This window comes from Lygodium microphyllum, chromosome 13, assembly GCF_053477565.2.
Source record: "Lygodium microphyllum isolate KBCC chromosome 13, Lygodium_microphyllum_v1.1.10, whole genome shotgun sequence".
Lineage (NCBI taxonomy): Eukaryota > Viridiplantae > Streptophyta > Polypodiopsida > Schizaeales > Lygodiaceae > Lygodium > Lygodium microphyllum.
Window position 1 is genome coordinate 75,563,168 of NC_141147.1, and position 17,542 is coordinate 75,580,709.

The window sequence follows — 17,542 nt, forward strand, 5'->3', positions numbered from 1 at the left end:
GTGTTAGTACTATTAGCAATCTAGTTAGCTCATGTGTGAGTTTGGGCCATGCCTGACATTATCAAGTATTTTAGGCATCTTATGTTGGTCGTATTGGTGCTTATTGTGGCTTTTATTGTTAGCCAACTAGCATTAAATGTTGGCCGACCTATTGCCATTTATGGCACTATTTTGGCCTATATATTTTGGGCTTCCCTCCTCAGCCAGGCATTCATCACTTGAGGTTCTATTGGAGAGAGGGAGCCGGTGCCAATGTCCATGTAGCTAGTGACTCACTGTTGTATGCGACTATCTCATGTTTGGTATATGGATTCCATTTCATGAGCATTCTTTTGAGTTGTCTTCTTTGCAGTGTTATTCTATGTTTTCTCTTTCTTTCTCTTTTGTCTTGCATTTAACAGTTTATTTGAGCATGATGGGTTGTTATTTGACAGAGAGCAGGATTGGCTCCTAGTCCAAGCTTACATGAGGAGACACTTTGGCGGTCTTGGCGAAAGACGGGGGATCTATGGTCACGTATGTTCAGAGGCATTTTTGATAGGATGGTCTTGTATGCTATTGTGAGACATTGTTGATAGATGAAGAGTCCTATTATGATTCTTCTATATTTTGAGGTTTTGGTATGATCAAGATGAACACTTCGGTTCGAGGCACCTTGGTGGTGACTTGATCACCCATTGCTTGGGTATCCCTGGTCCTATTCTGGTAGTCTTTATTGTATGGACTATGATGAGTCATTCTCTTTGTATTGTTTTATTGTATCAGATCACCCATGGTCTGCAAGAGGGTGTTAGTAGTCTAGTCAGTTCATGTATGAGTTTGGGCTATGCCTGACATTACTAGGTGTTTTCGACATTTTACATTGGTTATTTTGATGCTTATTTTGGCATTTATTGCTGGCTGACCAACATTAAATGCTGGTTGGTCTGCTGCCATTTATGGTACTATTTTGGCCTATATATTATGGGCTTCCCTCCTTAGCTAGTCATTCATCTCTTGAGTTTCTATTGGAGAGAGGGAGCCGGTGCCAGTGTCCACACAGCTAGTGACTCATTGTTGTACGCGACTGTCTTGAGTTTGGTATATGGATTTCATTTCCCGAGTGTTCTTTTGAGTTCTCTTCTTTGCAGTGTTCTTTTGTGTTTTCTTTTTCTTTTTCTTATGTGTTGTGTTCAGCAGTTTATTTCAGCATTTGTTTATGCTTCCATTGCTGTATCCACTTCTCACAAGTACATGGAGCTGCCATTACAGAGAATTGAGGAAAGAAATGAGGAAGGTAGAGAGAGACAAACTTGGGGCAATTGAATGGTCAAAGAGTCCAAACTAAAATACAAGAGTTCAATAGTTCAAAGAACATAGCTCAAGCATACACAATCACTAAACCCAATTGTAATATTGAGGATGCTATCAATAGTGAACAAATTTTAGTGTGAAAACAAATCAAACATGGACGACCCTCTCTCAAGGACCAACTGGAGATTGTAGAGAGTGAGGAGTGAGCTTTTCAAAGATTAGGAGCATTTGGCAGCATATATAGCCAAAACATCAGTCAATTCAGCAAGACATAAGCATAGGAAGTCAAATACTAGCATAGAAAGCCAAAATGTCAGCATAGGTGGTAGTGGTTTATGTAGGTAAACATGTGCACAAGGCTGTTTTCAGCCACCAAAACAGGGTCCCCCAGGTTGTAAAGAGTTTGTATTGCTATAGACAAGGAGTAGGAAGGTGAAAATGCCAAGACATCTCCAACCAAGAAAATTGCAGTTGTTGTAGACCGGCAATCAGCCCAAAATGCAGTAGATAAAGTGCTGTGATCTAGAGATCTAGATGTTTGATTCCATGTGAGAGTGCACAATGGAAGCGGATGCAGAAGAACTCAAGGCATGAAACACAACACAATGAATTGTGAAGAAGGAAAAACAATGAACTAATAGAGAACTCGTGAATGGGCAATGAATCCATGAAGAAAGCATGACAATGAGTACAATACCAACAAGGTAATTGGCACTCAATGATGAGCCACAAAGGCTTCAACCTTACTTTCCAAGGATGCAAGTGATGCCAATATGATTAGCATGATTTGTGAAACCCAAAATTGGAGACAATGAAGCCATTGCAACAAGGGACCATGTAGGTAATCACCTTTATGGACATAACACGATAGTTGCAAGTAGCTCCTGTGCTGCATCAATTGAGGTGAGATAAACCATGAATATACCTCATTCCATCAGCATAGCCTTTGGTAAATGCGAGTTGCCGATGTGCAAGGTAGAATAGAGACAATCTTATAGTCACGCCAAGGAAGGTGTGTACCTTTGATCTATCCATAAACCATGGTCTCCTCCAGCTTCTCTATGGTATGGAATGTTTGGAGTTATTGCTTAGACAAAATGACACGCAAGATGTTCGGACTAGAGTGCAATTGTGGTCTGTAATAGCTTGGGACTAGAGGGTTCCATTGCATGTACTTCTCTTGGGACCTTGCAAGTAAGCTGTTGGTTGACTAGAAGATGGAGGGGAGGCTGTTAAGAGGTAAGAGAGCAGTGCTAGTGCAGTCGGTAAAAGGCAGCAGATTGGGGGGGGGGGAAGAAGATTTGAAACCATGGTGCATAGTTGGCTGCAGGGAGTAGTGTGAGCACAAAGAGAGAAGAGCTAAAACCACTGGTATACAGTTGATTGGAAGTGGTAGACAGGTGGCGGCAGCAAGGTGGAATAGAGAAAGGGGTGATGAGGAATCAACTGGTAGAAGTGTGGGCTAGTAGGCAAGAGGGGAGGAGGCCTAGGTGGTGGTTGAGTGGGTAGGTGGCATGATGGCAATTGTGTAGGTAGCAACAGGGGTAGTGAAATCAGCTGTCCTTCTTTGAAAGGGTGGTAATGACCTAATTAGCGCTTAGTTACAGTAAGAATAAAATTTACACAAAATTATTCTTGGACAGTTGATACCTGATTGGCCTTGGAACTTGGCGCCCCTTATGGTATTTCTTTAACTTGTATCGCAAGCGGATGGAGTACAACTGAGATTCTTTAACCTCCACTAATCCTAGTGTCTCCTGTTATCATAAATGACCAGCAAGTCTTCAAATCAATTTGTCCCTTGATTTGCTAGGGGATTGGCCTTCATCCATGTTCCTTGGAAAATAGATTAGCCCCAAATTTAATGTTGGCCAACTGGCCTCTTGAATCCTCCTGAAATATATAGTTTTCAGCTGTAAAAATTCAAGTTCAAATCCTTCAAATCAGGGCACACTTCCGTGGTGGCTGTCAATTCCTAGTTTTTACTGTAAATTAGGGTTTACAGTAGAGATTCACCAAAATCTCCACCTTCAATGATTGGATTGTTGTAAGAGTTGAGAAATGGCTAGAGAAAGAGAGAGAGTGCTTAGAGAGAGAGAATTCAATAATTTGTTGTGAGAATTTGCTGAAATTGAGCTGGTGACCTGGTTTTGCAGCCCCAAATGGATTTAGCAATGGCTAAGGGAGAATGAGATACTATAATCTTTAGCAAAGAGTGCATCGGCTAAAATTGCTAGCTTCCCTTGGTCAAGAATATGTAGTAGCCTTCACAAAAATGGTCTCCAATGGCTAGGAAATGACCCCTAAAAGCAGACATTGGCAGCCCAAACCCTCTTTCCAATAGTTCCCAAAATGCAAAAACGAGATTTCCTTCTCCCTTGAGCCCCAATGTAGCTTTCTGAAGCTTGCATGGGCAAGTTTTGCCAAGTGGCAGCCGTCTAAACTGAATTTCCAGCATTATTCATCCCATTAATAATAATTTTCGTCGAGCCATTTTTTCCCCTGGTATCTCAGAGCACTTATTAGCCTTAGCCTAACGTTAATTAGTTAATTGATGCAAAGTCTCTAGTGTCACCATGGACACTTATAGCTAATTAAAGTATTAAAAGTGTTCTAGGCAAGTATTTGACATTAGAAACCACCTAGAACCTAACAAACATAACTTGTTACAACTTTTGCCTTTGGCATCGGCTTATATTTTGTGGTCCTTGGCTTGCTACCGTGAAATAACATTTGCGCATTTGATTATTAAATTAATCAAATGCTAAGCAAAACATTAGCAAAGCATTCACATTTCATGTCCCTGTGACAGCCATGCACCACTAGCTGGCAAGGGTGGCAACCTTCCTCTCGATTGTGCACCATTTTAGGGTTTTCATTAATTAAGCATTTTTGGGACTGTTTAAGTGGCTAATTCAGCATGTAATGCTTATTTTAGCTCAACAACAAATAGGTGGTGATAGGAAGGGGAGGTGAAGGAAGGGTAGGGGTGGCAATAAGTAGGGGAGGCAACTAGATAGCAAGGCAGCCAAGGACGTAGGAGATGTGAAGGAGTTGTAAGGGCGGTGGTGGCAGCAGGCACTTCGAGGAGGGGCGCTTGTGAGGGTTGAAATGTTCATACTTATTTGCATTTGTGTGTGATCTACTCTTAAATATTAACATGTGTTGATATAGGCTATATCATGACACTATTATCAAGCAGCCCTTTTGCTCCTTTTGCACCCAATTTGTAGATTTGCGATATACTGCAAAGAGACCTCCCATGCTGCTTAACGCTACCTCCAACTTAATGGTGTTAACTTTTCTTAAACCTGAATCATGGAAAAAGAGACTATAGCTGTCTGTTATTGACTTGAAATGTTGACATCTTATATGTTTCAAGCTTTTGCTGTTTAGCGGATACATTGGTGATAGCTGTGCCACAAATAGAGCATCACTTAACCCACTTTAGAGCATCTTATATCAGGGACTGAACGCTCATGATGCATTTTTTCCCATTGTTGACCATTGTATCATTGAAACTTTTTATATTCTTAGAACAAAGGTGGACGTGGGTGCTTTTGAGTATTGCCTTATTGCAATATAAAAAGAAAGGTGTTGCGTTGAGACCTTTTAAATCACCACTAGAGAAAAACAGAAGAATGTAAAAAAGCCACGGGAAAAGCTTAAGGGTGGTCCTTTATCCTGAACTTCACCCATTAACCATTGGGGCATTTCTGCCATCACAGTGCTTTAGGTGCAATGCTGATAAATGCCTGCATGGAGAGAGAGAGATTAATTTTCCTTTGCTGACACTAATATTGATGTCTATTTATTCTGATGACAAGATTGTATGTGTAGTATGTGAGAGAGCAAGATTATTGTTTATTTATATGTCTTGTTTACATAAGAATCGATGGTGCTTGCTAGGTTCTTATTGATTCTTCAGGTCAAAGTTTTGTGCACTTCTAAATGCTTTCTAAAATGGGCTGTATCACAGTGACACTCAAGTGACGACGACGAATCTAAAGCCTGACACTAAAACTGATGGTGAAAATATGACCACACCCAAGGAAGAAGCTACGGGGGAAGCATCAGCCAAAGACATAGAGGTATTTTCAAGGCTTGGAAAGCTTACCTGATTTCATTCATGATGTAACTTGAGCTACTATGTACTTGGTTGTTTAAATATAAAGTTTGTTTTTAGTTATTTGTTCTAGTCATTAATACAGTTCAGTCAAGACGGAGAACATTGTCAACTTCATTAGCTTGAATCTTCGCCTTCTCAGTAGGGAAGAGATCAGTTTATGCCTGGCTACCGGGTCATTTCTTAACTTGGGCACTCCTGTGAACTAGTAAGCAGAACTTCATTGCTTGAATTTTGATTTTTGGGTTGCTATGAATGTATTGTTTGCTTTAATTGGTTCTTTACAAGGGGTCTTTCAAATGTTGATACCCATTCTGGCTGGCAAGAGACTAACAAATTGCAGTATCTGTGAGTGTATGTGAGGCATGCATGTATGTGTGCGCGGGCTTGCGCTTATACACACGCTGGTACACATGCATGCTATCGTATTATGTATGCGTGTTTGATGTTTGCACAAAAATGCATTATGATTTTTGATCAATGTTTTGTGAAGGAAAATCTTATGTTTTGTTGAGGTTTGAGCATTGTTTTGGAATAATATAGAATATAGTTAATTACCGAGTTTTCAAGATTTTAATGCTCATGAAGCAAAAGCAAATTGGTTAACTTTCATAGCTCCTTGGAGTCAAACGTTGAGAGGGTCCAGGTCAACAGATAAGAGGGACTTTCATTTCCTGGCCAAAAAATTCTAGCTCATTTGGATATGGTCAAATCTGTGATGCTCATGCAATGGGTTTTCATAGTCATTACATTTAACAGTAACGTTCTCAGGTGACACTAGAAGGATTGCTGTAGAGACTACATGTTACTGTCCTCAAACAGGAGTCACATCTAGATAGTTGCTTCATAACTTTCCATATTGATTTTGCAGTTAAGCAATCATGACCATAAAAGCAGAGACTTTGGTCTTTGTTCTTGAGCATTATCCATCAGTTTCCTTGGAAATAGTCCATTGCTACACAGCAATTGATTCTAACATGACCTACTGCCTTCTGAGTCTTGAATACTAGGAAATGATGTATATTATTGAATGCCAATCAGTGTCAGAGCTGGAATATTGTTGCAGTCTTAAATATGATGGCACATTCACGCACTTATTAAGCATGTGTTTCTGAAAGAAAGAAAATAAGCACTTGCTCTCAGAGATCTTATATAGTGTGAATCTTTGGATATGCCAATTTGATGCAGCTCGTCGGTCTTTGCATGCCTTTTTTCTTTTCAATGTCTGTTTAATTAAGCTGATGAAGGTGCAGCTATGAGTTTAGGATTTGATAACTAATGTTGGAGTTCTTGGAGTGATAGTAAACAATTTGTCAGATCTATATGCTTGTGTCTTAAGTAGATCTACGACACTTTCTTTTATGGCTTGAAAAAGAGAGACTGAGTGTTCTTTTCTATTGATCATTGTAAAGGAGGCAAAGAAAGCCATGACATCTGCAGGAAAGGTCAATGTAACTCCACTTGTTGAAGAGAAACCTGCTCCAGTTGCTGAAGAACCGCCATCTTATGCAAGTAAACAGGTAGGTTATTGTATTGATTTGGCTAAGTTACACCCGCTAAATACTTTATGGTAGAGCTAATTTTGAAACTAGTTGTTGGATATTCTGTTGGTTCAGGAGGCTAAGAATGCCTTTAAAGAGCTGTTGGAGGCGATGCACGTTGAATCAGAGTGGTCATGGGACCAGGTCATTAATATTCTACTCCCTGTTTTTCATAACTGTGAATCAAAGATGTTTCATCAACTAACTTTTAACCTTTCTTAGGCAATGCGTGTAATAATTAATGACAAGCGTTATGGTGCTTTGAAATCGTTGGGAGAGCGCAAACAAGCTTTCAATGAGGTGATGGTTTCATTATTGTGATGAAAATCAAATAAAAATATTGTCAGAAACTTAAGTCTTTCTGGAATTGAAGGTTTCGAGTCACTTTTGCAGTATTTGGCCCACAGAAAGCGGCAGGAGCTAGAAGAGAAGCGTTTGAAACAGAAAAAAGCAAAAGAAGATTTCTTATTAATGTTGCAGGTATGAAAATGTAAATTTGAGAAAACTTAGTTAGGAAAATCTGTGTTACTTGATTGGCCTCTTTAGCATTCACAAAATGGCCTCAATTGGTCATGGACAGGCAGAGTCCTTGCATGGATATTCAGAAGGAGAGCACGTTCTCTCTATCATAGCCAGTTACTTTTCCTGTTCATCATTGCATCAAATAGGGTAGGGTGATTTTTTTTTGGTAGTAATTAATCAATAGGCGTGCATTTGGTTATACATAATGGCCAACAGTGGGATACGAGTATTGCCAGAATTGTGATGAGATGTGACACCTCTACATAGTGCTCTCATTGCCTCCTAACATGCAGTACTGATTGATGCTATTTCGCCTATATTTAATGGTCTGGTGTTGCACCATTTTCCCTGGGCAGTACCTAAAATCAGTCACATAGGAAGTTGTGGATTGGCTGCTTTGCCCTATCCAAAACTTAATTTAAAAAAAAAAAAAAACAATGGGATTGGCTAGTCATAAAACCTTGGTTTTTTGCAGGAGTCTAAAGAGCTGACATCGACAATGAGATGGAGGTTTCTTTCTCTCTCTAAACATGATAGTGTCTTGAGTTTAATATGATTATATTTTTGTCCCATAGACTCATCAAACCAGGGGAAGATTTTAATATAACTTTGTTTTCTTTCTTCTTTCGTTTTCTCTCTCTCTCTCTCTCTCTCTCTCTCTCTCTCTCTGTGCACCTTTGTGTGTGGAGGGTGGGCTTTGGCACTTAGAAGGTCTAGGCTTATGACCAGAAGCTATAGAATATCTTGGTCCCTTTTGAAAATGCCCATGACTTTCAGAAGTTTATTCCCTTTGTATCTTGTTATGGTTGGTCCAGAATTTAAATTTGTACCATGACTCATTTTTAAATTGATTTGGGGTATGTTTTGTAAAACAATTCAAAGTATGTGTGTGCTTTGGTGTGTGGCTTGCTAATAAAAAATCCAAAGTGTGCGTGTGCTTGGGTGCATGGACATCCCTTAGGGTGCAGGCAAATCCAGCCATGAATTGATATCTAATAACACTATTTATATGGATGTGCCTTTCTTGTCATCTTTCTCTCTCCCTCTCTATCTCTCTCTTTTTTTCCTCGTAAAGCTCTCTCTCTCTCTCTCTCTCTCTCTCTCTCTCGTCATTCAAGAAACGTGTATAGGATACATATGAACACTTATGCTGCTGCACACTGGTTTGACACAGCAAGGTTGCAGCTCTTTTTGCTGAAGATCCAAGGTTCCTTGCACTTGAGAAGGATCGTGAACGTGAGGAGCTTTTTCAGGATTATTTAGTTGAATTGGAACAGAAGGTAAGTAGTTGATCCTTTTTTTGTGAAGTCGGCTCAAAGAGGCTTCCAATCCTTGCTTTTATGATAAACTTGACTTTCTTTTCCATTAGGAGCGAGAGAGGGCCCGCGAGGAGAGGAAGAGGAACTATGTCGAGTTTCGATCATTTTTGGAGTCTTGTGACTTCATCAAGGTACTTTTTAAGGCTTCCTTATTGTGCTGGTCTACACTGCTATTCTGCTTCCGTTTCTTGATTGACCAAGCCACGTGCTTTCCTTATGCCAGGCCAATACTCAGTATAGAAAAGTGCAAGATGAGCTTGAAAAGGATGAAAGATGTATCCGTGTTGAGAAATCAGACCGAATCAGAATCTTCCAGGTTTCTGTCTTGGATAGTTTTTTAAACATAAATTTCTTTCACAAAGGTGGGTATAAGATTCTAAGGGAACGATGAACTTACATGGTTCACAGGAATATGTTGGGGATTTAGAGAAGGAAGAGGAAGAGGAGAAAAAAAGGCAGAAGGTAAGTGTGGATGTATGTGTTCATGTAAAATATTACCAAAGGTGTATGTGTATGCAGGTGTGCCTGTGCATGGCAAAGTGGTATGTGTGCGGGGGGTGGATTTGTTTTGCTGTGCATGGATGTATATGTACGAGTGTGCCAAGGTAGGATGTGGGCACGTCAGGTCCAATAGTTGGGTCCTGAGAGCCTAATTTCTGGCTGTAGGAGCAAGGACGAAGGCTTCATTCCTTGTGCCATGGCTATCCCTGTTTCCAGATTTCATGACTGTGTTTCCATCGCTTATGGTCCAGTAGGAGGGTCTTCCCTCCCTGCTGTTAAACCTGAGGGGCAGACAAGGCTGGAGTCAGAAAGGCGCAGGTTGGAAATGAGATAGATAGGGCCCAAACCAGGTGAATGTGGGCTGGAGGCAGGGGACACAAGGCTGGAAACATCAGGCCCCATGTGCAAAACCTGATAGTCTGTACATACTTTTCCTGCTCAGCTTATTCATCTTGTCCGTCTTGGATCTCATTTCATAGCCCTTGTGGCCTCAATCATTTGACCTTGTGCGGCCTCATCAAGGTGGCTTGCACCTTCCACAAGCCTTTCTATTCCAGACTAATCTGGAACTGGCCGTACACTTCAGGTTTTTCAGAGGTGCCCTTACATAAGTGGTAAAAGGATATCTACTGCTTCAGAACCTACATATTCTGTCTCAAGCACCATGAAGCCAACAAATCTTGAGATTTCAACTTGCTGACCTCATTGATGCATGCCAGCTTTGATCTCTTCATGGGGACTTGGTGCAACAACCCTCACTGTTGGCTGTATTACCTACAAATATCCTGAGAGAGCTAATACTGGAAAAGCTAAAGGATTCTTAAATTGTTTACTCATGGGGAGGATAATACCAAAACTGTTACTAAAGCATGGGCCAAGGAGGCTGAAAATGCCATTTGTAAATTTTTCTTCTGGTTTTACTTCACTTTTCATGGGTCATGGTTCATCGGTCATGTCCAGCTAATCATAGTGCTTCTAGGGGGTTTTGTTCGTACTTGGGAAATATTCCCCTCTGGGCAGAGATATCAATATTTGTGTGTTATAGAGTATCTCAGTTCATGCTTATTTAGATATTGCTTGATGTTCCAAACCCCTGCTGCATATAGTTCAATCTGTCGGTTTTCGCAATGCATGCTAGAAATAACATATTGGCCATTTTGCACAGCAGTGCATTTGCTATTGAGGCAAGGGTCATATATTTAAGCATAAAAAGTATGGAAAGAGATTCCCGAGAGGCAAGAGCATGATGTCCATAATGTCTTCGTCTGACTTAGATTGAGGCCCACTAGTAGGAGATGATTATATAGACAAAAGACATAGACATACATGTTCAGTAACACCCCCTCTAGACATACATGTTCAGTAACACCCCCTCTCAGATCCTAGATGCGGTGGAAGGTCAAAGCAAAAGAAATGGATTTGAGAGTGGTAGGAAGAGTGCCATGATTGATGAGATCCTTCAATGAGGAATGCCAACGAAGGGGTATGACTTGCTCTTCGTATGGAAGCCCAATACAAGGGGAGGGTACCATAGACCAATGGGAGTGCAGAGGCCCAGAACAGATCACGACTCTCCCATCTCCCACCATTGTTTACTGCGACAACCAGAGTGCCATTGCCCTTGTAGACAATCCAATAATTACACCACGAATGTAGTATATTGGAGTCCACTTCCACTTTACCAAAGAGCATGTTGAGCCAAGCAGCATTCATCTAGAGTTTATAGCTTCATTTGACAATTTTACAAACATATTGACCAAGGCAGTCAATCGGCTGATACTTCAATATTTGTTACCTAAGATCGGCTTGGGTACACCCTCCCCTACTTCAAATTGAGGAGAGGATACTTTCCTCAAGCTTTCCCTTCTAATTTGAGAGGAGATGGCTTTCTGTTGTTGCTTGTTGGTGACAAGATGTTGTTTACAATTTCTTTTTCAAACATCATACATATTATACTTTGTATCTTCATCCACATCATCAGGATGACATGGTTGAAAACCGGTTAGAAAAGAACATCAATGACTAGGCATTGAGAGATGGGCATGCTCAATTCCAGTGGTCAAGATAGTACTCCATAGAATAATGTGGACATGAGGAGTGTGTCAAAGAGCCACATCTTAGAGTGGAGTTCTTAAAACTGTACTTGTGAGCACATCGTCTCCAAACCACCCAGTGCTGTGTACCCTTGGGTCAGCCCGCTACTTCTCTCATAGAGAAAGTGGGACTTGTAAATATCCATATGTGAGTTTAGATGTTGATCTCTTGACCCATTGTGGTGTAGTGTTAAACATCACCTTGGTTTTACCAAGGTTCATTCAAAGCCCATTGTCCAATTCATAAGAGTGTAGTGCATCTAAATGTCTTTGTAGTCCCTGTGGAGAATCAACTATCAATACAATATCATCTGCATATAATAGGAGAGATATCCAAGTGCCAGTTAGTAGGGCTCCTCTATCTCTTTCTTGAGATATGTAATTAGCAATCCCATCAATATATAGGCCAAATAGTGTTGAAAAGAGGGGGCATCCTTGCTTCACCCCAATGGTGGAGTGAACAGGTGTTGACAAGCCCGTTGGTGTCTGCACTCTACCAACAACCCTCTCATACAATGCGAGAATCCCCCCAATTGAGCTTCATAGGTACTTTCATAGCATGTAGTTTGTGTATTAGCCTATCTCTTGGCATTGTATCAAAGGCTTGAGCTCTACCCTCCTCAATGATTGCTCTGAGTGTGAGGATGTGATTCAATGTAGAGAAGCCTATTCTAAAGCCAGCATGTCCTTGTGCTCTAAGACCCCACCTCTTTGCTCACATGCACAACTCTTGCTCAAGAATGGAGGCATATAACTTAGCCAATATAGGTCTAACTATAATAGTGTGAGACGGGGAAGGATTGAAGTTGAGTGGAGAGTACACAGTTGACAGTAGAGAGAGAGAGAGAGAGAGAGAGAGAGAGAGAGAGAGAGAGAGAGAGAGAGAGAGAGAGAGAGAGAGAGAAGAAGAAGAAGAAGGAGAGTGTGTGTGAAGATACGACGACTCCCAATACAATTTCCAAGACTGTCATGAAAGTACAAAGTACAATCCTTTAAGCTTAGGTTTGTTAGTGTGCGTTCACACTCGAAAGGTGTAAAACGTGATAAGTGCCGAACTTGTAACATAAGCATATAAAAATAAAAGAAAATATAATTGGGGGAAAAAACCTCTCATAAGGAGAGTAAAAAGTGTCTCAGTGTCCTACCGAGGATCACCGACACTCCTGTGTGAGCATGGGTGTGAGTCAAAACTGAACAAACCCCCGTAGAGTGAAGAGTGATCAGCATACAAGGATCATCCACCAAAGGAGATCAAATTTAAAGCATTGTGAAATGCTTCAAATTTGTCACGAGGAAGACCTTTGGTGAAGATGTCTGCCACATTACTAGTGGTAGGATAGTAGACAAGACTGATATCTCTTGCATATAGCCTCTCTCTGACAAAGTGATAGTGGATCTCTATGTGTTTCGTGTGTGCATGAAACATTGGGTTCCCTGCCACTGCAATGACACTTTCACTGTTAATAAACAAAGGAGTAGGCTGAGTGACAAATACATCAAGATCAGCCAACAAATGTCTCAGCCATGCACATTCAATTGTGGTAGTGAAAGCTGCCTTGTATTCAGCTTCACAAGACGATGTGGCAATAGTAGACTGTTTCTTACTAAGCCAAGAGATGCAAGATGAGCCAAGAAAGAAACAATTTCCACTTGTAGAGTGACGTGAATCAAAATCACCAGCCCAATCTGAATCAGTGTAAGCATGTAGTTGCAGTGGTCTCTCCTTGGTATAAAGCAATCCAAGAGTCCTAGCACCTTGCAAGTAACGAAAAACACGCTTGACAGCTTGCCAATGTGATATGTGTGGGTTGTGCATATATTTACTCTGGGCTGAAACTGCAAACTAAATATTTGGCCTTGTGTTGCATAAATAAATGAGACATCCAACTGCTGGAGCATATGTATGGATATCAAACAAATCACTGTCATCGTGGAAGGACAGCTTGACTTTGGTCTCCATTGGTGTGCAAACTAGCTTTCAATCTTGTAAGCCAAACCTCTCAAGGAGTCTACCAATATATCTGCACTGTGACAATCCAATGCCTCTAGCATCATGAATGAACTGAATGCCCAAATAGTAGTGCAAAGGCTCTAAGTTTGACATCTCAAAAGTTTGCTGCAAATTTTTCTTGAATGCTGAAATCTGATCAGCATGTGTCCCTATGAGCAGAAGATCATCTACATAAAGACATATGACGAGCAAGGATCTCCCCTCTTTACATATGTAAAGAGTAGACTCTGATGAGCTGTTAATGAACCCTTGGCTGAGTAAAAAGGCATCAATTTTTGCATACTAAGCTCAGGGACTTGCTTCAAACCATAGAAAACGTTTTTCAGCTTGTATACCAAGTGTTTGGATCCCTCAACTGCAAAACCAAGCATCTAACTCATAGAGTCCATGACATAATGTGTTAGTCAAAACCAAAGTCAAGAATGTTTTACCCTTGATCATGCATTTATTATCATCAAATGTGACTTGCATACCACACTTTGCAAAGAAGTAATGGAGAACAAATTCTTTTTTATGCCTAAGACATATAATGCATCTTGTAAACGGAGAGTAGAGCAATCAATGGCTGTCAAGACAATCTCCTCAACACCTCTAATAGGGTAAGATACATTGTTGACACATTGCATAGACTTGCCAATAGGAGCTACAATAATAGAGAAAAACAAATCCGTGCGGGATGTAATGTGCTTAGAAGCACCACTGTCAAAGAACTGAGTGCTAGTATCCTTAGTAGAGCTAAATGCTCTATCAGCCCAAGAAGAGTTATAATTGCAAGTGTAGAATCAATAGTCACCGTCTACAACAAAAGATGCGGACTCTGTAGTAGTAGAAGGTGCATCAGAACAAATATCCCTCACTCCTCCTTATTCTCCTTGGCAACACACTTTTTACATGCTGTGATGTAATGACCTGGCTTCTTACAATAATGGCACTTGCCCTTCTTGGCTTATGTGTCCCCCCCCTTGTTTCTTGTTGCTTTGTGAAGTACCTGAACTTCTAGAACTCTGTGGAGCATTTTTAGATTGGTTGTCCTTGCCCTTCTGCCTTGCCATAAAAACCTGTTTCAAAGGCTATTACATCCACCCCACTGTTCTTGCTGATTTGCTCTTGTTTTAGGAGCAAACTAATCAATTGAAGAAAAGTAAGTGGTTGCGGAGAAATTATCATGGTGAGATTTAGGGCCGTATGAAAGGCCAAATAAGAGGGTGGCAAAGAATTCAGAGTAGTAGAGATCAACTGCGTATCTGAATAGTACTCATCTACATTCATTAACTGCTCATCCAAGTCCTGAATTTTGTTAAGAGGATCCTAATGGAATCACCTTTATCCATCTTCACATTCTCAATCTCTTTCTTCAAGAAAGAGATGTGTGTCTCATTTTTTCCAGCAAACATGTGCTCAAGTGTGAGCCATGCTTCTCGTGAAGAAGTTGCAGACCGTATGCGCGGGATTATAGACCGCTGAATTGCCAATGCAATCAATGACACTGCTTGGGCATCCCGTGTGTCCCAAGCCTTTTGTGTTGCTGATCTTTGGGGAAGTGGCCAAGCTGGAGTGGGCCTTTGACCATGTCCTGTTGGAGGAGGTGTTGTAGGAGCCACAACTCTAGGACGAACTTCTTCACCACTAACATAATCCCATATGTGAATACATCACTTTGTCCTTGACTGTCCATGGTAAATGTCATCGTTTCAAAGAGCACAAGAGCAAGAACTAAAGTTGGAACAACTTGGAAATCTGAAAATTTCTAGTAATTTCAGCATGCACCATGTTGTAATTAACAAATCTGTGTCACACCTTGTCAAAGTTGTCCAATGCACAAAGAGTGCTTAGCCACACAAAAATTGCATAAGGCCCAAAATTTTGTTGTCCAAAATGCACATTTTCAATCTATTTCAAATTAAACTTGAAGTACATGTGCATGAACCAAAAGCCCCAAATTTCTTGGCTCACCGCCCAAGAAATCATTTCCAAAAGTGTGTCTGAGGCATGAGACTACCTAGGCAAGAAGCCCCTCTTTGGAATTCAAATCTTGCATTAAAAAGAAAAAGTCTCTTTTACCTCCTTCATGGGTCAAGGATGTTGATGAAGTGGTGAGCTGTAGGTGGAGACAATGGTGGGCCTGATGCTGATGGGAGAGTAGGAGTAGGTGGAGGCGGCATTGGCGGGCAGACTAGTCAAAGGGAGGACGCTTTGGTGGTGGTATTCGTGCCTGCTAGAGGTGGATTTGTGGTAGTGCTGCAGGTTGGCAATGCTACAGGTGTAGGGAACCACCCGTAGGGAACCATAGGCTCCATGAGAGATACATCTAGATTAGCTAATAAGCGTCTAAGCCATACACATTCAATTGTGGTAGTGAAAGCTACCTTGTATTTAGCTTCACATGGTGATGTGGCAACAATGAATTGTTTCTTGCTAAGCCAAGAGATGCAAGATGAGCCAAGAAAGAAACAATTACCACTAGTGGAGTGACAAGAATCATAATCATGAGCCCAATCACAATCATTGTAAGCATGTAAGTGTAGTGGCCCCCCCCTTGTTATGAAGCAATTCAAGTGTCCTAGTACCGTGCAAGTAACGGAAACACGCTTGATAGCTTGCCAATGTGACATGCGTGGCTGATGCATATATCTGCTCAGGGCTGAAACTGCAAACTGTATGTTTGGCCTTGTGTTACATAAGTAAAGAAGACATTTAACTGCTGGAGCACAAGACACTATCATCATACAATGACAGCTTTAGTCTAGGTTCCATTGGTGTACAAACTGGTTTGCAATCCTGTAAGCCAAACCTCTCAAGAAGTTTACCAATGTATCTAGACTGTGACAATCCAATGTCTCTAGTACCACGAATGAACTGAATGCCCAAGTAATAGTGCAAAGGCCCCATATTTGACATCTCAAAAGTTTATTGCAAATTTTGTTTGAATGTTGAAATCTGATCAACATGTATCACTGTAAGCAAAAGATCATCAACATATAGATATATGACCAGCAAGGATCCCCCCTCTTTACATATGTAAATGGTAGACTCTGATGAGCTGTTTATGAACCCTTGGTTAAGTAAAAAGGCATCGATCTTTGCATACCAAGCTCAAGGAGTATTCTTCAAACCATATAAAGCCTTTTTTAGCTTACACACCAAGTGTTGATCCCACAACTGCAAAACCAATGGGCTGCTATCCATACACTTCTTCTTGAATTTCCCATGTAAAAATGCAGTCTTTATATCAAGTTGATGCAATGCATCCTTAATGGTCAGCCAAAGCAACCATAGACCTAATGGTAGTCATGTGGGATGTAGGAGCAAATGTCTCCTCATAGTCAATGCCTTTCTTTTGTGCGTAGCCCTTGGCCACAAGCCTGGCCTTATATTTGTCAATGGATCGATCTGCATTCCTTTTCAGCTTATAAACCCACCTTGTACCAATGGCTCACTTTCCAACCGGCAACGACGCTAAATCCCATGTTTGATTCTTTATTATGGAATCAAACTTAGCTTGCATTGCTGCCATCCAATGCACAGTATGTTGTGCATCCTCAAAGCATTCAAGCTCCTCTTCATCAAGTGTATTTGTTGCCATAAGAAGCTCCATGATATGTGCACCATCAAGCATACGAGCTTGCTTTCTAGTACGACTAGCAATAGGAGCATCCAAGTGACTATCTTTCATAGGTTGCAAATACCATCTAGGGATTTGCATAGGCTCGTGATTGTGTACAAGCTCTTGCTGAATTTCAAATTCAGCACCTTGCTGAATATTCAGATCAACCATGCGCTGATTTTCTGCATTACACAATGGAGCAGCTGGTTGAACATTAAGATTACGAGTAGACGTTAGATAGACTGATTAATTGAAAAAGCATCTAACTCATATAACCCATGACATACAGTGCCAGTCAAAACCAAAGCCATGTGTTGCTTATCTTTGACCATACATATGTCATCATCAAAGGTGACATGCAAGTCACACCTTTCCAAAGAAGAAATAGATAACAAATTCTTCTTTATGTTTGGCACAAATAGGGCACTATGCAAATGGAAAATAGAGCCATCAATGGTTGTCAATACAAATCCTCAATACCTCTAACTGGGTATGATACATTATTGGCACTTTGTATAGACTTGCGAACCGG

General features: G+C 40.8%; 1 protein-coding gene across 18 annotated transcripts in view; it reads left to right on the forward strand.

Moving 5' to 3' along the window:
- LOC148026783 (pre-mRNA-processing protein 40A-like) overlaps window positions 1–17,542 on the forward strand; it is a 136,833-nt gene that overhangs the window by 74,594 nt on the left and 44,697 nt on the right. For 17 of the 18 annotated variants that reach the window (XR_015692899.1, XR_015692902.1, XR_015692900.1 and 14 more), the window contains exons 11-20: window positions 5,273–5,384; window positions 6,832–6,939; window positions 7,036–7,104; window positions 7,183–7,260; window positions 7,354–7,440; window positions 7,958–7,992; window positions 8,657–8,762; window positions 8,852–8,932; window positions 9,025–9,117; window positions 9,210–9,263. Coding sequence is in view for 14 of the 18 variants with exons in the window: in XM_087691313.1 (XP_087547439.1) it covers window positions 5,273–5,384; window positions 6,832–6,939; window positions 7,036–7,104; window positions 7,183–7,260; window positions 7,354–7,440; window positions 7,958–7,992; window positions 8,657–8,762; window positions 8,852–8,932; window positions 9,025–9,117; window positions 9,210–9,263 (823 nt within the window). In the remaining 4 variants the exon portion in view is untranslated. The remainder of the gene's footprint in view (window positions 1–5,272; window positions 5,385–6,831; window positions 6,940–7,035; window positions 7,105–7,182; window positions 7,261–7,353; window positions 7,441–7,957; window positions 7,993–8,656; window positions 8,763–8,851; window positions 8,933–9,024; window positions 9,118–9,209; window positions 9,264–17,542) is intronic. The other variant, XM_087691310.1, reaches the window with a different exon arrangement.